The sequence below is a fragment of the Wyeomyia smithii genome, chromosome 3 (assembly GCF_029784165.1).
Source record: "Wyeomyia smithii strain HCP4-BCI-WySm-NY-G18 chromosome 3, ASM2978416v1, whole genome shotgun sequence".
Taxonomy (NCBI): domain Eukaryota; kingdom Metazoa; phylum Arthropoda; class Insecta; order Diptera; family Culicidae; genus Wyeomyia; species Wyeomyia smithii.
This window is the reverse complement of record NC_073696.1, coordinates 78,426,393-78,449,483: the sequence shown is the minus strand read 5'-3', so window position 1 is coordinate 78,449,483 and position 23,091 is coordinate 78,426,393. Positions and strand designations below refer to the sequence as shown.

The window sequence follows — 23,091 nt, the reverse complement described above, 5'->3', positions numbered from 1 at the left end:
TCACTTAGAACAGATTGTTTCGTAACTCTCCTACGCCTCTTTCTTGCAACGGAAGCTCTTATTCCTTTTATTTCTGAGAAACGTTGTTTGGCATTTCTCAAACAACATTTAAGAAAATTCTGGGTCTGAACAAGCGAATATGGTGGATCGGAGAACATGACCACCTTGTGGAATAAATTAATGACGCCGGCAAACTTATGAAAAGGTATTTTCGATTGAATGTTTTCTTCGCTATTTTTATTTCTGCTCGTTCCAGTCCATGAGCAATTCATTAAAAACTCTCGGTCGAAAAAATAGTCCACGATTTGCAGGCAAACAGTCCCGCCTTCCCCAACATAGACTTGATTTGCAAGCAAATCTATTTTCGCATTGACTTGAGAAAGAAGTGCAATAGATCTGTTACCAACAAGTTGACATTCTCCAATCTTATTACAGTTCCTCTCAATTTCCACATGCAATGCCTGCAGTACTTTGCATAAATCCGGCGTCATAGAAGATTCATCGTTAACTGGAGGCTGACTCAATAATAATGTATGTAGCAGACCAGCGAAATCATTTTCAATCATATTCGACTCCAACAGCGAAGAACTATTGTATCGCATATCAATCTTATGGTCAGGTTGCGCGAAATCTGGAGGCTCTGCGAATTCTGCGTATTTGTTCGAAGATTTGAGTTCCGGAGATGGTACAGGCTTTGTTTGCTGGATCTGGTTGAAAAGTTCAGTAGCTGTTGAAACTTTTCTCAGACTTCATGTTTGCATATTCGTCGGTATCCGAATTCGCCCCCATTATCTTTAATTCCCGGAGCGCCAAAAGCAATTACAAATAGTATGTAGTAAGTGTGACACTTTTGAACTGCTGTTTGCTTACCTCAAAATAGCTTTCAAATTTTGTCCTTTTGATTTTGCACCTAAAAGCACGCAGCACCTTTGTATCCGGTTTTATACTGGGATTTTTCTTGGTTTTCTCGAGTAGGCGATAACCCGCAACGCCTTGCGGCCAGTAACACAAATCATCACCATCAGTATTATGTGAATCCTTTTTTTCATTGGATTTCCATCCGTTTTTAACAATCCATAGAGAAGGTAGCACAGATAAAAGAGTGTGTTCATTTTCGGTCGTCTGAATAATGCAGTAGTTGTTCTTTTTTCTGTAACATATAAACGTAGAGACTGTTGTAAGCGGTATGATTACCTGTATCTTTTTTCGATCGAATAAATTACCTGCCAAGAAACAAAACAAGCAGCATCAACCGATCGACAACGCAAACTAGAGAGGGGATTCAAAGAAAAAATGTTGTCAACACTGTGTGCGGTGCGGAATATAAAATCGATAACATTCAATGTTCTTCAATGAAGGTCCGGAAAATGTATTGTGATGAAATCGTCGTAAAGAATATGAATACGATAAAACTGATTTATATTTTTCAAAGCTGCTTTTACATGGTTGTGACGTCGAGCACCCCTCGGCGTCCAACAGTGCCCAATAGATACGGGCGCATTTCGGGCAACAATGCAGGATGTGATTATCAAGAGACGTCATTGTTAGTGACGAGGCAGAATTGAACGATCAATCGAACAAGTGAAGCTAGTGCTGGAGAGCGCTTTCTTAAAGTGCATATTCATTTATATGGCAAGCTTATATTGATTTTAAGATTAGGTAGATACAGTGGAATAGAAAGGGTAACCTAGTTTAACCGTGAGTAGATTACTCGGTTCATTATAAAATGTTATAAAACTATATAATTATAAAACTTATTCTAGAATATTCATCTAACCTAAAATTACAATTCACATTGTCGAAATTAGTACGGAGGAGAAACTGTAAAATTGTAAGCTTACATATTAGTCTAAAACAATTATCTACATGGCTAAAATAAATTAAATTTCAGTTAAAGCTGATCCAACTTGAACGGCGTTTACAAACGGGTCTGCTAGAGAAAACAGTTTTAACATCCTTTAAAATTTTACAAAAGGCACTTCCCTAAAGATGGCTAGTTACGGGAACGACTCGCAAGTGGAAAACAATTGTGCTTTATGTGCTCAACCCGACGAACATGACGATATGGTGGCGTGTGATTCTTGCCACTTATGGCACCACTATTCATGTGTAAAGGTCACTGCTAGTGTTCAAGATCGGAAATGGCACTGCCCCTCCTGCGAGCCCCTTTGCGAGAGCCGAACAAATAAAGTTCAAGAAAAGGATAACGAAAACAATTTTCCTAATTCTAACGTCCTAGGTGTCCAAATGAGGAGTGAAAAGTCTTTGGCCAATAGTAAAAGCTCTCGTAGATCTAAAAAGCTAATCGGGGAAAGCATAACGTCCAGCACACGTGTTCGCTTGGAACTGGAATTGAAAGCGGTAGAAGAACAACGCCTTTTGCAAGAAGAAGAGCTGGCGGAAGAAATGAAGTGGAAGGAAACGCAACGAAAACTCGAAGAGGAATTTCGTGAAAAGGTGTTGGCAATCGAAGCAAAGCGGATCAACGAGGAAAAAAGAGCATTGGAGCAGAAAATGGCAGATGAGAGGGAGTATAGAAGGCAACAGATGGCGATAAGAAAGCAATCGGCGGAGGAGAAAAACAAGCTTATTCAGCAGGCTTCCGAGTACAATAGCAGTCATGGTAGTATTACCAGTAGCGGTGTTAGTTTTACCAAAAGTAGGGACAAGGTGAAAGATTGGCTGAAAAATACAAACCAGCAGATAGAGGGAACAAAACAAGCTTCCACGTCAGCAGTTAAACCCAGCGCAGATCTAAATCAAGTAGTACCCTTAAATCGTGCAAATAAGAAAACGAACACTGTGATTAATTCGCAACTTCCAACCCCTAATAATGTCGTCTCTCAACATGGTGATGTTGTTAAGCCATCAGTTAGTCAGAGAGTACAAGAAACACAAAATCAAACGAATCAATTAAATAAACCAAACAATTATAGTAAAGAAACGTCAAATATAAGTGCTAGGTCGCGAGTGCAAGACTATGCTTCGGAGATTTGTTCCGCAATTGAATCTGAGAACAATTTCGATAGGAATAATTATGTTGATCATAGCCAATGTGGTCCAACAAATAGTCAGGTGGAATATGAGGCCAGTGACCAGCAATCGATTCAGCACAATCCAGATAAAATCCGGGATCGCAGGAATAATAACCTCGAAGGCCCAACGAGCCGACAGTTAGCTACTAGACAGGTTATCGGGAAGGATTTACCGATATTTTCGGGCAATTCAGATGAGTGGCCAATATGGATTAGCAACTTTCAACGGTCCACGACAAGTTGTGGATTTTCTGACGATGAAAATCTTATCCGTCTCCAACGCTGCCTAAAGGGTCCAGCCCTTGAAGCAGTACGAAGCCGTTTGCTTTGTCCGGCAGGTGTACCACATATAATTAAAGCCTTGCAGATGCGTTACGGACGACCAGAAACACTGATTCGTGGTTTGACGGAACGGGTTTGCAGGTTGCCACCACTAAAAGCCAATGATCTGGAGAGTATTATAGAATTCGGACTGGCGGTGGATAACTTGGTACAACATCTCAAAAACGTTGGGTATCAAACACATCTGTCCAACCCATCACTATTGCAGGATTTGGTAGGAAAATTACCGGTCGATTATCGTCTAAAGTGGGCAGCATTCAAAAGCGAAAAACAAGATGTGGATTTAGGTACGTTTGGACAGTTCATGTCTAATCTAGTCGAGCTTGCTTACAATGTGGCAGATGACATTCCTTGTGCAAAATCTCAAAAATCGAAGTATCGGGAAAGGTCGTTCGTGCACACTCATGCAGAGACAGGACCTTCGTTTAAAAATGAATTACACAGTAAACAGACGTTAACCGGAAGACTGCCAAAAAAACCGTGTGCAGTTTGCAATGCAGAAAGCCACCGAGTATCGGAGTGCATCAAATTTAAAGCGATGAATATAGACGGAAGGTTGAAGGCGGTACGTGAGTTCCGGCTCTGCAGGTCGTGTCTAAATTGCCACGGAAAGTGGCCTTGCAAAACAGCAAAAGAATGTGGAACGAATGATTGTCGCCTAAAACACCACCCCCTTTTGCACTCTCCGAGCACAACAGTACAGGCAGCCATATCGACAAGTCATCTGAGCGAGTTGAACACAATTAGCGGACCTTTTTTTAGAATTATTCCTGTTACACTATACGGAAAGAATTGCAAAATTGACATTTATGCATTTGTAGACGAAGGGTCACAAATAACTTTGTTGGAAGATTCGGTCGCAGACCAGCTGGGAATAGTGGGATCTACTGAGCCGCTCAATTTACAATGGACCGGTAACATCAAACGCTGCGAACCCAAATCTAGGCGGATTAGTATGGAAATTTCTGCTTGTGGAACTTCGAAACAATATGTACTGGTGAATGCACGTACAGTCGGCGGATTGCTCCTTCCATCGCAAAGTATGGATTACATGGACATGTCAAAAAGATTTCCACACTTGCGTGGTTTACCTATCCATAATTATTCGAATGTGTCGCCAAAACTCTTGATTGGTCTTGACAACTTGAAACTCACCGTACCACTGAAAATACGGGAAGGAAAGTGGATGGATCCAATAGCCGCGAAGAGTCGTATTGGGTGGAGTGTTTACGGCTGCGCGACAGAGCCGCAGTCGACAGTTGTCTGTGGGTTTCATGTTGGAGGATGGACCGATCCAGAGCAAGAACTCAACCAACTAGTACGAGATTACATCACACTGGACGACGCTGGTGTAAAATATCCTTATGCTCCACAGGAGTCCGATGAAGATAGACGTGCTCGAATAATAATGGAGTCTACTACACGCAGAATCGATGGAGGCTTTGAAACGGGCTTGCTTTGGAAATGTAACAACCCGACGTTTCCGGATAGTTACGGAATGGCGTATAAACGGATGTGTTCTCTAGAAAGACGTCTCAGTAAAGAGCCAGTTCTTTATGATCGATTTAGGCAGCAGATTCGCGACTACGAAGTAAAGGGATATGCACATAAGGCTACAGAGAATGAAATTGCGACGACTGATCCTGCGAAATGTTGGTACTTGCCTTTGGGGATTGTACTGAACCCAAAGAAACCGAATAAGTTAAGGCTAATCTGGGATGCAGCGGCCACGGTCAACGGTGTTTCACTGAACTCTACATTGCTAAAAGGTCCCGATTTGCTGACAGGTTTGCCGTCGGTCATGAGCACCTTCCGGCTATATCGCTTTGCCTTAACAGGCGATATAAAAGAGATGTTCCATCGCTTTGTCATACGGACTCAAGACCGTCAGTATCTAAGATTTCTGTTTAGGGACAACCCAGACCAAGAGCCAGTGGTTTATGTTATGGACGTCGCTATTTTTGGAGCTTCGTGCTCCCCAAGTAGCGCTCAATACATTAAAAACGTGAACGCCAAAGAATTCGAAGCAAATTTTCCACGAGCAGTAGCAGCCATCGTTCATCGTCACTACGTAGATGACTACTTAGACAGTTTCGGGACGTCGGAGGAAGCCATCAAAGTTGGAAAAGAGGTGAAGAAGATTCATGCATACGGCGGATTCGAAATCCGAAACTTCTTGTCGAACGATCCTGCGATTGCAGCTCAAGTAGGAGAAGAATCATCTGCAGTTGAAAAAGAGATCCGATCGGAAAAAGATGAGCGAATCGAATCAGTACTGGGCATGAAGTGGATACCGAGCAGTGATACTTTTACCTATACAGTTGCCCTTCGAGACAACCTCAAACACGTACTGGAGAAGTCTCATGTTCCGACTAAACGGGAAGTCTTACGAACCGTGATGAGTTTCTTTGACCCATTGGGACTGATTTCGTTTTTCCTGATTCATGGGAGAATTTTGATGCAGGATATATGGGCGGAAGGTATTGGATGGGACGACAAAATAACCGACAAGCTGAGAGTGAAATGGAGAGATTGGATCGATCTCGTTCCACAACTGAACGATATAAGAATTCCGAGATGCTATTTTCTGGACGCTGTTGAGGAAACGTACTCATCTTTACAAGTTCACGTCTTCGTTGACGCAAGCAGATCCGCCTACGCTTGTGCAGTATATTTTCGAGTGGAAACGCCACATGGGCCGGAGGTTCAGCTTGTAAATGCAAAATCAAAGGTAGCACCGTTGAAAATGCAGACTGTTCCACGGCTTGAACTTCGAGCTGCTGTTCTAGGATCTCGTCTACTTCATAGTGTTTTATCAATGCATGCTCTCCCAGTGGTAAAGCGTGTACTGTGGTCTGACTCTAGCACCGTGCTCGCTTGGATTAGATCGGACCAGCGACGATATCATCAGTATGTGGGGTTCCGAATTGGAGAAATTTTAACATTGACCGATGTTAGTGAATGGAGAAAGATTGGCTCGTCGTTGAACGTGGCTGACGATGCAACTAAATGGGGTTCCGGTCCAAGAATCAGCTCAGACAACCGATGGTTTCACGGACCAGATTTTTTGAGGCAACCTGAAAAATGTTGGCCAGGTAAGGATGAACCAGTTGCTCCAACGAATGAAGAGCTTCTTGTTTGTAATGTACATTGCAACATACAGGAACCATTGATCGATACAAACAGGTTCAGCACATGGGTTAAGCTTCATAGAAGTGTGGCTTATGTACTCAGATTTGTCAAAAATATTAAATCCTTGAAAAGGAACAAAATGTTGGATGTCGGATATCTGACACAAGATGAATTGATGAGCGCGGAACAATTATTATGGAGACAAGCACAGAGAGAGATATTTGCATCAGAGATAAGCATTCTAGAAACAACCATGGGAGAACCTGAAGATAGACATCGAATCCTGCCAAAGTCTAGTGCAATCTACAAGCTTTGGCCGTTCATGGACAAGAACGGAGTCATACGCAAACGTAATCGGTTGGGCAACGCAGAATGGATACCGTATAAGACCAAGTACCCGGTTATATTACCGAGCAAACATCCAATCACTTTTCTTATAGTCGACTCATTCCATCGTCGCTTTCGTCATTGCAATCGGGAAACCGTCGTGAACGAGCTGCGGCAACTTTACGAAATCCCAAAATTAAGATCACTGGTTACAAAAGTTTCGGAAAGTTGTATTTGGTGTAAAGTTCTTCGTGCACATCCAAGCCCGCCACCAATGGCACCGTTGCCAAAAGTCCGATTGACGCCATATATACGGCCGTTCACTTACGTAGGAGTTGACTATTTTGGTCCAGTGCCAGTAAAGCTCGCTCGAACCATCGTCAAGAGGTGGATAGCTCTTTTTACTTGCCTGACTATTCGCGCTGTGCACCTGGAAGTTGTTCACAGTCTATCGAAGGAATCTTGTGTCATGGCAATAAGAAGATTCGTATCCCGACGTGGTGCACCGGCGGAGATATTCAGCGATAATGGGACAAATTTTCATGGAGCGAACAATCAACTGAAGCGCGAAATAGAAGACCGAAACAATCATTTAGCTGCGACCTTCACGAACACAACAACTCGTTGGAATTTTAACCCACCAGGCGCGCCACATATGGGAGGTGCGTGGGAACGAATGGTTCGCTCAGTAAAGACTGCAATAGGCACCATACTGGAAGCCCAACGACGTCCAGATGATGAGATTCTGGAGACCGTGATCATTGAAGCGGAGGCGATGATAAACACGAGACCGTTGACGTACATTCCTCTGCAATCAGCCGATCAGGAAGCTTTAACCCCCAACCATTTTCTTCTGGGTAGCTCAGATGGAGTTAAACAGCATACCGTTATGCCTACGAATTATCGAACAACTTTGAATAGCGGATGGAAACTTGCTCAACACTTGTCGGATGGTATATGGAAGAGGTGGATCAAGGAATATTTGCCGATCATATCGAGACGTTCAAAATGGTTTGAAGATGTAAAGGAAATCGAGGTAGGAGATCTGGTGCTGATTGTGGATAGTACTGTACGGAATCAGTGGATAAGAGGCAAGGTGATCAAAGTCGTCAAAGGAAAGGATGGACGTGTCCGACAAGCCTTAGTGCTGACAACTAATGGAATCGTCAGACGACCGGTTGTTAAGTTGGCGCTGCTAGACGTCGTAAGAGAAGGTAAACCGGAAGAAGATTGACTAGATGGTTTACGGGAGGGGGAATGTGACGTCGAGCACCCCTCGGCGTCCAACAGTGCCCAATAGATACGGGCGCATTTCGGGCAACAATGCAGGATGTGATTATCAAGAGACGTCATTGTTAGTGACGAGGCAGAATTGAACGATCAATCGAACAAGTGAAGCTAGTGCTGGAGAGCGCTTTCTTAAAGTGCATATTCATTTATATGGCAAGCTTATATTGATTTTAAGATTAGGTAGATACAGTGGAATAGAAAGGGTAACCTAGTTTAACCGTGAGTAGATTACTCGGTTCATTATAAAATGTTATAAAACTATATAATTATAAAACTTATTCTAGAATATTCATCTAACCTAAAATTACAATTCACATTGTCGAAATTAGTACGGAGGAGAAACTGTAAAATTGTAAGCTTACATATTAGTCTAAAACAATTATCTACATGGCTAAAATAAATTAAATTTCAGTTAAAGCTGATCCAACTTGAACGGCGTTTACAAACGGGTCTGCTAGAGAAAACAGTTTTAACAATGGTGTTACTAAGAAGTTGAAACATATGATACATGATTCTACTTCAGCATACATGACACATGATGTACTTCAGCAGCGGTTGAAATAGCAAAGGCGCAAGGAAAACAAATGTGATTGGTGCTGCAGGCCCGGGTTCGAATCTCATTGAAGGTAACTTTCATCGTAAAACATTATGTTTTCACTGAGAGCAACATTTCGCTAATATGAAAAACAAACAAACCTGTTGAATTCCAAACGATGTTGAGAAAGACCACATGCACAAAATAAACCATATGTATTACTTCTGAATATTTTTTGCATTCGTTCCAGACACCAAATAATTAAGGTTCTAATTTTTTTTTCGTTTGTTTTCTTAACTCACATGTCAGAAAAGAGAAATCTCATGGGTGTTCCAAATCAGCATTAGTGATGCATATCAATGGTTGCCAACCTGCAGCACTTTATCAGCCCGCTATTTCGCCTTTTTAACATTATATCAATAATATACAAGCATTTAGGTCAGAATAAGTTCTTACCCAGAATTCTGTAATCGAATATAGTATTGTTGTAGGACAATGATTTAGTGCTTACTGGTTACTTGGGATCTGTACACCAGGACCGAAGATTCCCGCACCAGTTTTCGAACCGATTTTTGAGCCGTCCGTGAAGAATACCGTGGACCCCTGACGGACCATGTTAACTCCGCACTCCCAGTCGGAGCGCGATGTTTCACGCACCTTGTAGGGAATGTCGTAGTTGTCCAAAGGTTTCATCCAGTCTCCGCACAATTTCACGTTAGCTATCTTAGGTTGTTTCTCAAATACCAGAAGTCGCCATCTTAGATTTCGAAATGGCGAACTCCAACCCGGGCGTCCTCACATTGCTACAAATACTCATATTGAGTTTTATTTGGTCATTTGAGGTTGTTTCAAAAAACCTAAAGTCACCATTTTTGAATTCAAAATGGCAACAATGGTCGTTTTCCAGCCTCTGGGCTACGCTCCCAAAAATATTACTATTGGATTATTTTTAGCCATTTTAGGTCATTTCATAGAAAGTGGTAGTCGTCATCTTGGATTCCAAAATCCCGTTTACGAAAATACTGACATTTGGTGTTGTTTTGTTATGATGATACAGTCCATTTCACCTCCGAAACGAGAGGAGCAATATCAATAACACCAATTACATTATAATTACAAAGGAAGGTAAGACTTGAGAACACAGGTTTTGCTCCAGAACACAAACGTGAAAAATACGAAAGACTTTAACTTTCAAACTATTCCTGTGAGTTTCGGTATTTGCTCGCCAGATGCTACGTCTGCTTACGGGAAAACATTGTTTAGATCCCTGAAGACTACGCAATTCCAACTTGGTTAGGAGTACTAAAATTCATAGGGACGAATAGAAAGCTATTATCCTTTTGTTAGTTTGAGCTCTTGTCCAATTTTTTTTTTTTGCTTTTGTCGACCATTTGTCAACACAGGATTTCCTTAGAGCTCAAACGAGAAAAAAAAGAAGTGTTATAGCTTATTAATCATTCCCGTGAATTTTAGTGCACTAAGGAAATGCGTCAAGAGGCCGCAGAAGAATTATTTGTCGGATTTGTCGCTTTTATGTTTGCTTACGGAAAAACTTTGTTTGGTCTCTCGAGACTTAACGCGTTTCCGAGCTTGCTACGAGCACCAAAACTCACAAGATCGTTTAAAAACTTCTAATCTTTTAGTTTTTTCAGTTTGAGCACTAGGGCACTCACTGCAATTTTGCCGACCGGTGTAATATAAAAAAAATTATTTAAATTTTTCATACACACATATGTAAATTAGACTGGGACACGGTTTCCATATATTTTTAGGAGCCAACCGAACATCTCTAGAGAATATGTTTTGAAAAAGTGGATTTTCACATATAAAATCGTATGGAAACTTTCAAAATCGGGCGCAAAAATATAGTTCCACCGATCAATCTGCAAAGTTACACAGTTGTTATAGGACCCATAAGGAACACTAAAAGTGCATGGGAGCTAACATTTATTTTTTGTCCCACCCTAATGCACATATAGGTCATTCCAACTCAGGTGTGCAGAAAAGAGACAAACGTGTCACCGACCTCCTTAGATTGGCTCAAATTTTGTGGAATGGTTGATTTAAGCTCATCATGCAAAAATCCCAATTTCCCAATTCACTCCCCGCCCGTGAGACCCTCCCCTTTTTTGAAAAAAGTGCAATTTTTCGTCAAAAAGCCTTGTTGTCTTTCATTTATAGCTTCAAAAGCATGATGTCTAGAAATAAATTAATACATGAATTTTGAAATAAAAATAGTTGAGAATTCCAACAAAAATATCAATTTTGAGCGACAATGTTGCCGGATATGTTGTTTTTGCATTTGACAAATGAAATTGAATTTTTCGGCGGATGAGTATATTTTGATTTCAAATTGAATTCACTGGATTTTGTTTTTACGCGATTGATACGTGCGCACAAAAAAGAATCACGTAAAAAAAATTGCGTAATTTGAAACAAATCGTGTAAAAAAAGATCGCGTCGTTTTAATAAAATCTTTTGCTATGTGGTGTATGTGTGTATGTATGCGTGTATGTGTGTATGTGTGTATGCGTGTGTATATGTGTATGTATGTGTGCATATGTGTGTATGTGTGTATGTATGTGTGTGTGTGTATGTGCGTATGTATGTATGTATATGAGCCGTTGAGAGCAAAAGTGGTACATGTGCCATTTGGTAAATTTTTCAGGAGACGCGATAAACGAAAACACTCAAATAGTAAATTATTTTCAAAAATTTTTCCCAACATAACTGCACTAAATCATTGCTGGAAAGGTTTCAAAAGACGGTACATGAAAGCATAACGAGTTCTGGTTGAGAAACTTACACAGACTTCAATGGAAAAGCATGTACCACTTTTGTTCTATGGGAAAAATAATGACAACCAGAAAACGTTGAGAGCAAATGTGGTACATGTCCAGTCTAAGCATGAAGGATGCATTACAGCTCGCTAATATTAAAACATAGAACATTCATGTCTTCAGCAGAGTTGTTCAAGCGATTGAGTACTATAGAATGATGATCTGTTTGTTAAGGAATTCTGTCACTTTGTGGCGCTAGTGTATATGTAACAGAAGACATTTTAAATAATCTAGATCGACTGGAGCCAATTCAAAGGAAAATACCCTGGTATCTTTAGAATTGCTATTTGGTCGATAATAACTACACGATGGACCCAGGTTCAACTTTCGGTAGACTACCGGTTGCCCTCCGGATCCAGAAATACCGTAGAAGAGGAAAACTGAACATTATTTTGGCTATAACTCTGGTATAAGTCATCAGATCTCGGCTTTTCTTTGATATTATGCTATATTTTTGCATGTGATAGTTTCGAAAAAAAAAACACGGAAAATACTAGGACCTGTTCATTAAAGCAGACAATGTATGTAGTTAGAGGAGCGACAAATATGTGAACTGAAAATATGATACAGCCTTGGAAAAATATACACCGTATCTAGATGGGACTAGGACCTGTTTTTTTTTTTCAAATTAATCTCGTTTACGGTAGCTCCGGATCTATCGGAGGGCTATCTGATGGTAAATTTGAGTAACATTCTGTCATGAGATCATTTATTTTCGTCTGGGAGGGGTTTTTAAAAAAGTGGGACTGTTCTTAAAAATCAATCTCTTTTATGGTAGTACCGGTGGTTCACGTGGTGGCCATCTTGGAGCATCTTTCGTTAAAAGTTCATTTTCCTTCTAGAATTGGTCTCGAAAAAAAACAGGAAGCTTTAGGAACACTTTTGAAAATTGACATTTTACGCTAGTTCCGGATCATTCGGTGAAATCTTTTCGTTTCTAATCAATCCCGCAGAAGCAGTTTCGAAAAAGTTAGGAAGCACTAGGATCACTTTAGAAAATTGACCTTAATTACGGTATTTCTGGATCTTCCGGAAGGCTATCGGTGGCCTGCCTAAAGCCAAACCCGGGTCCAGTGTGTAAATATATATCTATATCAAAGACCTCAGAGAATTATCTTCTAAATTGGCCACAGCATACGAGTTAATACTGGAATAGATAAAACTCTTTCTGTTACAAAATAGTCACAGGTACACTAGCGCCACGTAGTGAGAAAATTCCAAAACAGATAGATCTTCATCTGAAAGTACTCAATCACTTGACCAACTTTGCTGAAGACATGAATGTTCTATATCCTAAGATCTTCGACTTACAATTCATCTTATATGCACAGACTGGACATGTACCACTTTTGCTTTCAACGAAATGGTAATTATGCTAATTACCAAAAATTGTTCTGGTTATAACTTTGGTTTGGGTTATCAGATCTCGGTTTTTCTTGGATATTTTAGTACGTTATTGCGTTCTGCATCAATTTATGCAAAAAACCCAAAAAGTGTGAAAATGGCACATGTACCACTTTTGCCCATATGTATGTGCATGCATGTGTGTGTGTTATATGTTGGTTCATATACAAGTGTTATCCATGCCATAAATCGCTTAATTTCAAGAAAATCGTGTAATTTCGAGAAAATCGCGTAAAAAAAATCGTGTAAAATAAAATTACGTAAAAAAGTCGCGTGAAAACAGAATTCAGTGTAATTTTATCGTGTTCATGAGAAAATTTTACATAAAAAACACTTATCACCCCGAGGTATCATGAGCAAAACTCGAGTTATTGCATTTATTATTATTATTATTCTGCTAATATCTTCAAAACTGGCATTATTATGGACATTCTGAATAATGCAATTTGAAGAACATTAATTGAGAAATCCAAAAAATAACAATTATGCCTGGCAGTGTTGCCAGATATGTTATTTTTATAGTTGAAACATTAAATTGCAGTTTTCGGCCAATAAGTATATTTTGATTTCAAATTCGACAATTGCATCGTGTTCCTGAGATAATTTTACTCTAAGCCACTAACTGTTTGGCGTAAGCATTTGTTTTAAAAAGATAAGATTTTTTTTCTACATGGCCTTTACGCGGCCGTATGCCGTAAATTATTGAATTAGTCCTTGGTTAGTGGTGACATTTTTGGAAAAATGTAAAATATAACGACCCAAGTACCATTTATCACTTTTAGGGTACGACGTATCGTTTGTAGTATTTTATTCTACAAAATAAGAATTTAATAATAATAATAATATTAATTCGCTCACAATCGAACTAACTATGCGAGATACCGTTTTGAATTCACAAATACAATCTGTGAAATCTATCTTCACATAGAACAGTATACAAATTTTCGATATAAGTTACATATAGATACTTCCGATTTTCATTTTATCCATCCAGTTATTCTCGATTCATTCAGTCGACTGTGACCCCGTAAGCAACGCACCGCTCAAAGCAGCTCAACATTAAATATTCTTCGCTTTCTCTTTTGCCGTTTAGGTGCAGGTACAGGTACCGATACCTGTATCTGTGTGCATATATAATGCGGGTGAAGTATGTGGACACCCCCAGAACCGCAAATTTGGCTTATTATAATGAAGATCAGAATACCCGTGCGAAGCGATCTTGTTTGCTTTATCAATTAACCTAATTTCGTCAACGACGGAAGTGGAACCATTTTGACAAGACCGAACGTTTGTTAGCAGGATTTTAATAAAGTTATTCGTGATTCGATTCTGTAAAAAAAAAACGGTGATGCAATCAATACTGAAACATAACGACTAAAGCCTCTCGCCGTATTAATAAAGCAGCTTCCGATTGCGATTGTTTGAGGCTGAACAGAGAGAATCGTATAATTATAATTATTATGACTTGCTGTTACGAAGCTCCTCGCTGAAGTATGATGCTTCAGAACGGGTTACGGGTTAAAATGGTTGATGTTCTGTGGAGTGATTAGTAGCGGGTAAGAAAATAGAAGAATCATACACGAGATCAGTGAAAAAATTCTCTCGTCCATTCCCGTTTTAACAGTGGCCAAAGCGAACAGTTTTACCACACTGGGCAAAGTAAATACAGACAAAAATGCCGGCAAGCGGTTCTAATTTTGAGCAATCAACTTTTTTTCGCGAACGGTATGTTTTGATGATGGCAGCGATTACATATTTTACCCGCGCTGTCGATGGACTCTGGCTGCGTCACTTTGAGTGCTTCACTCGATGGGTTGGATTTGCGTTGCAGTTTCAAGATTAAAAACTCATCGAGTGAATAGGCATATGTTTAACAATTTGATGCCGTTTAGGAGGCGGAATTTGCATGACTAATGAAAAGTTTCAGTAATAGCTACTCAGACAGGGCGAAAGTGAAATCGATGGCGTTCCGTAATCTGTACGTGTTTCCATGACACCGACACTGCGGAAATGTACGTGCGGATAGTCTAGTGCTACCCACTCGGAGCCGTGAGTTTTAGGTTTTAACGAGCAAACTCACTTGTATTCGGCAATTGCTGAGTGAAATTTCAGACTAATTTGGTATGGCATTTGAGGGTAAAATCAAGTGTGTATAAGTTGTTAACCCTTCAGACAAGTGAAGGTGTTAAGCAGCATCCATCGGCTTACATCCTGCGACGCCTAAACATGGTTGAATGATTCTTCAGTTAACAACAAACTGCTCTAAGCGAGGAGCTTTTTCATAATCATCTCAGACTTGTCTAGAGAATGCCAAACATGACCACGTTACTGCTTTCTCTATTTTATTATTGGCCCTTAAGCTACTATTTTCACACCTTTAACATCGCGCGTACCGTGGGGCGGCTTTCATTAAATAGCAGAAGAAGGAAAGCGTCATTGTTCAGCTTCTATGAAATCTTGTCCAACGAACGAACTGAGGAACGATGTCAGCAAATCCAACGTTGTCGTGCGAGTTCATGCAAGACAGAATAAAGAAAATTTCATGGTACACAGGATGTGATCAAAAGTTGAACGGAACAATGAAATGTGCTTCTGTTCGAGTGGTGGACACTGGGCTCTTTGTAAACACCTTGTTATTGGACTTTTGATTAGATGAAAATTGGCGAAGAAAGGTTTAATTGCGGGAAAAAGTGTGTATTTTTATGCTCCAATTTGCACAAATAAGTTTACTTTTTTTCATGAAAAGTAAGGACAAAGAAGCATACGCGTGTTCTGGTTATGGGGCATAGAACATGTATTTGCTTGTATTATAAACTTTTAGATCAATAACTGTTTTGCGAGACTTAATTTTAATAATAGCAAACATTACAAAAGTGATAAGATCAAAGTATTAAAATGGACCTAATTAATATAATTATAATATAATACCTTAACATAGTTCGGAAAAAAATTTAGAAGATAACTTATTCACTTCTTTGTGAAACAGGGTAAAACTGACTATTTGATTTCTAGCTGAGAATTCTAGCACATGACGACTGAGTTGTAGGATCCGAATCTTATAACAAAGAGGCGTTTGGCTGTTGCTGTTAATTTCTCCAAACAAAAGGTTTGTTTTCAACCTGAGAAATACAAAGCGCTTTTGAGGTTATCATATCCACTTTCAATTGTTTATATATGATGATGTTCTTGGTACAATGAATTGGTGCATGCATAGATGACACAAGTGGTACTCTGAATATTTTAAGTTGCTAACATCGTACCAACTAAAACATAACTATTGTGCTACAACCCAATCAACGATGTACATCAATCACACTGAAGATACGATAGGGAATGAGGGATTCCTCATACGATGATACCGCCAGTCACCTGAAATTGAGGTTACGTGTACTGCCGCTAGTCATGCTACCTTCCGAACAACAGTTCCACTTCCCATTTCACTGTGGCACTCGGTGAGCGTTCGATGAAGCCGTTCGTACCATTGACCAACGCATTCTCCGCCGCCGTCACCGCAACCGCGATCGCCACCATCGGTCGACGCTGCAAGACTCTCGCATGTCCATCGTTATGAGGTCATTCATTCTTTCCTGCTGGGCTCGTGTGTTTGTTGCTGCTGTCACTGGGTTGCTTTCCCTCTAAAAGAATCCATTTTATTCAAGTTACCAACCGACCGACCGACTGATTGTCAACGAAAAACGAGTACCTACTTTGCCCGTTCCATGCAACCGCAAGTGGATTGGAATTTGCATCTGACAAACTGGAGAAGCTTTCCGTAAGACCAGTTTTAGGGTAGACATGCGCGAATCGATTCAACAGATTAGCCGCGGTACCGTTTGTAGGATAACGCGTAGAAGATAAATCGGCTGGAACGGAGATGCTAATTGACACATTAATCTGTTGTACGACCTGGAATAGTTAACAGCAATTAAAAATAAAATAGTTACTAGTTATTTCCAACCAAGAAATAAAAAAATTTAGTACTGGTCCACCTGAATTTGCACGATCTCCAACTGTTTGAAAATAGAACATCTAACGCTTTGCCAATTATCATGGCACTCACAAGTGATGCACGTTTGAAATTCCATAACCTGCTAATGAAGGCACATTTCGAAGTGAAATTAATCCTCTGTCTTTCCCTCCCTCTCCGGTGCCAGCTTTCATGCTTTACATGAATCGTGGGAGAGAAAAGAAAATCGAAAGTGTTGCCACGTACGACCTTCACCGGTTGACCGACCTCGGCTAGAACCAGATTTCCAAATTCAATAGAAGTTTAGAATGCTTCTCCGGAAACCTGTTTGGTCCATCAAATCACTCACCGCTCTGAGCACCGAGAAGGCGAGAGAAGATTTGCTTAACCCAGTGCTAGGGGTACTCCCGGTGATGATGATGGAGCTTGCGTCTTTTTTTTTCTAGAGACATTTCGTTGTAATGTCTTTTTATTTTAATAATGAATGAAAATTGATTTAGAAACGATTACAAATCAAACCACGAGATGCACAAAAACTTGAACTGAAATTTTACAGACCACATAAATTTCGGTTGTTCATAGTTTAGAACAAGCATGAGTCGAACATAAAATTCAGTTTTATTGCAACGCGTTAGTACTAAGAAAAAATAATAAATAGACAAATGTCTGCTGGCTGTTGAATAAACACAAATCATCTAAAAGCGATAGAAAATGACTGACAAAAGTTTTGTTGTCTAAATGTTCTGAAAAAAACGCAGTAAATCCAATTATATGTTTAACCAATTATGTAAAAATTGGTACAATTATAAACAAAACAAAATATTTTCAAACAAATTATAACCCTCTGTTCTTCCAAATAATACACCTTTTGAATTGAATTATTCCATTATATGGATTACTAAAACTATGGAATTAAAATATAAAACGACCCTACATCGAGCCAGTGGCGCTAATCATATGCCGTAAGATCGAAATAGTTAGTTTATTGTGTCGTGTGATCAATCACAACTGCTGCCAATCAACAATAAAAGATGTGTAACTGAAATTGCGAGGAATTATTTACTTCCACAATTGAGGCTAACCCTCCGTGAAAATTTAAATATACTTGTAAAAATGAAAATAATCTTGAAACTAACTTAATTGCTGAAGTTAATTTTGACTGCGATTGATGTTCAATACAACGGGTTTTGATATTTCGGTTTGCACCGACGTTTCGGTTCTTTTATGGGATCATCCTCAGGGCCTACATTATGTTGAATATTATACGTTACAATAAGTCGTACATAAGGATAAAATTACACGCACTCAAAATGTTTAACAAAACATTTGGGAAAACATAAAACAACCAGGTGGTAAAGGGTTCGATACTAATTACTATTTCAGCGACTTTGAAGATTGCACCGATTTTTGTCAAAAGTTGGTAATAATTTCATTTTTCTTAACTTATTATGTTTCGACACCGGTAGGTCAATGAAGCTCGAGTGCACCAAATCAAGGTGGGATATGCAAATTTAACGAATTTGACATATCTGATGAATCAAACTGAGACAAATGGCGAAGAAATCACTTTTACACATTATTGATTTTATTAAGGAACCATGCATTTTCAGTTGTGTGAAATTGTCTGATTTTGTGCCAAATAATCTTCATTCAAGAGAAGTGTTACTTTTTAAATTTTATTCAAAAAAAAACGGTGCGTGTTAAGTATCGGTGTGTTAAGTATCCACCACCGCATAACTGACGTAGAATAAGCACACTTCCCGACAAACAATTTGGTTGATTTGTAGCTTGTAAAACTTCTATTAAACGGATCATTCATTCAAAAAACTGATTGCAGGCAGGATTCTTTCAATTGACTTTTTCGGTATAGCCGATTCAAGAGTTGCGTTGATTCATGCTATTGAAAGTAAACTCACGTGTACTGTATAGTACTGAGATATGAAAAATTCATTAACTGCTTCAATTGAAAACAAGTGCTTGTCCCTAAAAGGACGTTTGGGTTTAATGTTTTGTTATCTATTTTCTTCGAAAGCAGCACAGCTTGGATATTCAAAAGAATTTTCCTGGGCAATTAGCGACACCGGATAGAAACTCGTTCAGCTTCTCGTCATTACGAATTGCCACTTGCAGGATATTATCTCTAGCAGCGTTCCCCTCCAATTTCAACACTTCCGAAGCAAGGTACAACCGCGTAATTTGCGGGTACAGGCCGTGAAGTTAGCAGCCCAAAGGCCCAGGCACATGTGATACGTTGCGGCTGCGTTTGCAGCAATTTGACAGTTAGTCCATACACTTTCTGTCGAATTAACATCAACGTAACGCAAATGTTGTACTTTGACCTTGGGACTAACTGTGCATCTTCTTCTACGTTTACCACCCACGTGGTAGGAACATAACTACGAAAAATACGAGATTAAATTTAAACTGAAACCGTCTTTAAAATATACATGATGTGATGAAATAAACCCATGTGATTGTTTTATTGAGGGTGATTTCTTTGCTATTTGGTTTTTCGTGTATTCAGATTTGACAGTTCACGCGGGAATTCTGACAGCTGTCAAAGTCTAATGTACTCAGTTTGGTTTGCCATTTCACCATGAACAGACTTACGCCTGAACAACGCTTGCAAATAATCAAATTTTATTGGTCCTCTGTGAAAAATGTTTTTCGCGCAAAATTGTGTTCAGTGACGAAGCTCATTTCTGGTTAAATGGGTATGTTAATAAGCAAAATTGCCGCATTTAGATCGAAGAGCAACCAGAGGCAATACAAGAATCGCCAATGCACCCAGAAAAATGCACGGTTTGATGCGGTTTACACGCTGGAGGCATCATTGGTCCGTACTTCTTCGAAGATGATCAAAATCGCAATGTTACGGTCAATGGCGCTCGCTATCGCGCGATGATTTCTGATTTTTTTGCCGGAAATGGAAGAGCTGGGTCTTGTTGACATGTGGTTTCAGCAAGACGGAGCAACGTGCGAATCAATGGACATATTGCGAAATGAGTTCGGTGAGCAATTCATCTCACGAAATGGACCGGTGAATTGGGCGCCTAGATCATGTGATTTAACACAGCTAGATTATTTTTGGTGGGGCTACGTTAAGTTTCTCGTCTATGCGGATAAGCCAACAACAATTCCAGCCTTGGAAGACAACATTACACGCGTTATTCGCGAGATACCAGCCGAAATGCTCGAAAAAGCGACCCTAAATTGGACTTTTCGTATGGACCATTTAAAACGTACCCGTGGCCAACATTTGAATGAAATTATCTTTAAAAAGTAAATGGCATAAACCAATTTATCGGCTCGAATACTGATATCATACAGTTTTGTTATTTTTATGCGTTCAATTTTTAAAAAATCACCCTTTATTATCGACTTCGATTCGCGATAAGGTTAAAAAAAATTTTCGAGCTGAACACCGTGCCCCAGTACTTATCCTACACATGCAAAATGTGTCAAAAACAATATCGGTAACGAATTCTTTCAACTAATCTAGTTAAAAGAGTCCGCTATTAGCCCCTAGAGCTAGCGTGCGATATTGTTTTTGATTGTCTTGAATACAATCAAACAACGACAAGTGAGCAGGGCCATGCACACGGTATTATGAAAGAAAAGAAAAAAAAGTTTGAGCTGCGCGTTGTTTTTTAGGTATAAAGACGAATGTTGCACGCTAAGTCCTCCGTCAACTATTCAACCACGAGAGCTAGCCACTGGCTCAAAGTGAATTGTTTCGTTCCTTCCGCCAAGTACAAATTACAATTCGCCTTTCTTAAAGCCACACACACACGTTCTTGAAGCAAGGCCTAATTTTCTTAACTTGCAAATTATCAAAATTTGCAGTTCTAGATTGATTTCAAGCAAATATAAAGTTACGCTAAAATTGTTTTTCACTAAATACGATCAAATTTTAACTATCGAGCTAGCTTAAATTCTGTTTGAAATTTGTTCGTGGTTGTTATCGAGTCGTTTAGTATGTGTTATACAAATCAAACATCTAGGTTAATGCAGCTACACAACTCGAAATCGTGTGATAAATAAGTTTAAAAATGCCACTGGCGTGTCACAATATAAAGACAATATGAACACAGTATAAAGATAAAGACGAGGGGGGCCCTAGCATAGTTGATAACATCTCCGCCAACCACGCTGGTGGCCTGAGTTGGTTGTGTGGTGACGTGATCCACTCACAACCAACCTAACTGGTCTAGATTCAATCCTGGTGGACACCGGAAGATTTTCTGAGGCGAAAAATGTTTGGGATCACGCCATCCATTGCATGAGGAAGTAAATCCGTTGGCACTTGTCCGATGATTAGTGGGTCGTAAGTAAGGGTCCTGGGTGGAGTCGCCTCCCCGGGCGTTGGTGATTGGCCGCTGAACCGACGGAATAAAGGCGAAAATAAAAAAAAGATACAGATGTGAAAATGATTAAGATCGCTTCGATCGCTGCTTTTGCCGTCTGCAGTCAAAAAACGAACACTAAGGAAAAAATACGAGATTTCAAAGTTTTCATCACTATTAGTAACATTCTGCCGAGGGGCAAAAAAATAAAAGCTTCTCCAATTGAATAATTTTGATACACTAAAAAAAAGGCGCCATCCGCTACGGAACGATGCAATCACATGTTCATTCAAACGCTGCGTGGTTTGCAGCAGCTATTCAGTGAACTGTATTTTCAGTATTTTACTTATATCGGCTTTATACGCAGTTACCCTCTTTCAGCTTCACAAATTATTCTAAAGTTTTTCAGGGAAGCAGCTTGAAAACCTTTACTGTTCACAATCTTTGTAAAAATATTTATGTACTTCTATTAGGCTGTGGAATTGAAAAGTAAATTTGTTAGGATAGTGACTCCAGGATTCGCGTACTTTATCAGACTTTCACATTAAATCACAGATTAATCTGCGTTGCTAGTTTAATATGCGTTAAATTCTATTTCTTTCAACCGAGAAAGGAACGATTGGCGGAAAAAAACCTCATATATACTGCGATGTTAGAGTACCAACATTCGCCCCCAACTTTCCAATATTTGCCGCCGTATGACCCTCTCACCCTCTTATAATCCAACATAAAATTTTTAAGAAGTCACCTATTTTGTTTAGAATTTGCTACAAACCTCTAAAACTGTGACCAAGAACTCATTAGATCAATTTTTTTTATCATTGTGTGAAGCGGTAAAAAAGGCCGTGAAGTAAAATATGTTTGCAACACAAAAAAAAATCTGGAAATAACTGATTCATTTGCTTAATATTTCTGTAAAAGCTATGATTGTTTTCGCTAGGAAACACCTTTTTTTTCAAACTAACTGAATGCAATTTTCACGTGGATTTCCCAGAATAGTAATTTTTGTGCGGCATGTATTTATTTTTTCCGTTTCCTTTTCATTTTTAAATCGTTTATGGGTCATTCCATACGAAGTGTACATGCCACTTGGACACGACCATCACAGATTTTGCTCAAAGTTGGGGGAATTATTCGTCCACTGTCTCTTTGGAAAAATCCCAATTTTGGTGTCGATTGGAATACCCCCCGCTCTGTAGGACCCTCCTCTTTATTGCAAAATCACGCAATTTTTGTCAAAAATCTCTTTTTTCTTTTTCTTACAATTCATAGACGTAAGATGTCCTAACAATACTGATAGATGATTTTTGAAGTAAATAAACCAAGGAATCCAGGAAAAATATAAGTTTTGACCGGAAGTGTTGCCAATAAATTATTTTTGTATTTTGAAACTAAATTTACATTTTTCGGCAAATGCAGCCATTTTTATTTTGAATTTGATAATGTCATCGTGTTCCGTGGAAAATTTCACATAAGAAACAGCTATCATCCCGAGGTAATATGAGCCAACCTTGAGATATAACATTTTTACGAAAAAAGTTGTAAGCTTCGTAATTATTTGGTTTTATAATTTATAGACGTAAGACATCCGAAAAATAGTGATAGTTGAATTTTGAAGGAAATGAACCAAGGAATCTAGAAAAAATATTGTATTTGACCGGAAATGTTGCCAGATAGATTATTTATGGATTTTAAAATTAAATTTGCATTCTTCGGCCAATTCAGCTAATTTTATTTTAAATTTGATGGTTTCATCGTATTTCTCGGAAAGTTTTACGTAAGAAGCACTTACCACCCCGTGGTAATATGAGCCAATCTTAAGATATAACATTTTTACGAAAAATTAACTACGAAATTCAGAACAATTTTCGTA

General features: G+C 39.2%; 2 protein-coding genes across 7 annotated transcripts in view; both read left to right on the top strand.

Moving 5' to 3' along the window:
• Window positions 1–23,091, top strand: part of LOC129726899 (serine proteinase stubble) — a 134,787-nt gene that overhangs the window by 12,580 nt on the left and 99,116 nt on the right. The window lies entirely within an intron of this gene.
• On the top strand, window positions 1,990–8,689 carry LOC129728359 (uncharacterized). The gene is made up of 2 exons (XM_055686796.1): window positions 1,990–8,478; window positions 8,539–8,689. Exon 1 carries the CDS (start codon window positions 1,990–1,992, stop codon window positions 8,068–8,070), a length of 6,081 nt encoding a protein of 2,026 aa, XP_055542771.1. The 3' UTR covers window positions 8,071–8,478; window positions 8,539–8,689.

What these genes read in the sequence shown, in the direction of transcription:
- LOC129728359 (XM_055686796.1), top strand. Translation starts at nt 1,990, where the DNA reads ATGGCTAGTTACGGGAACGACTCGCAAGTGGAAAACAATTGTGCTTTA.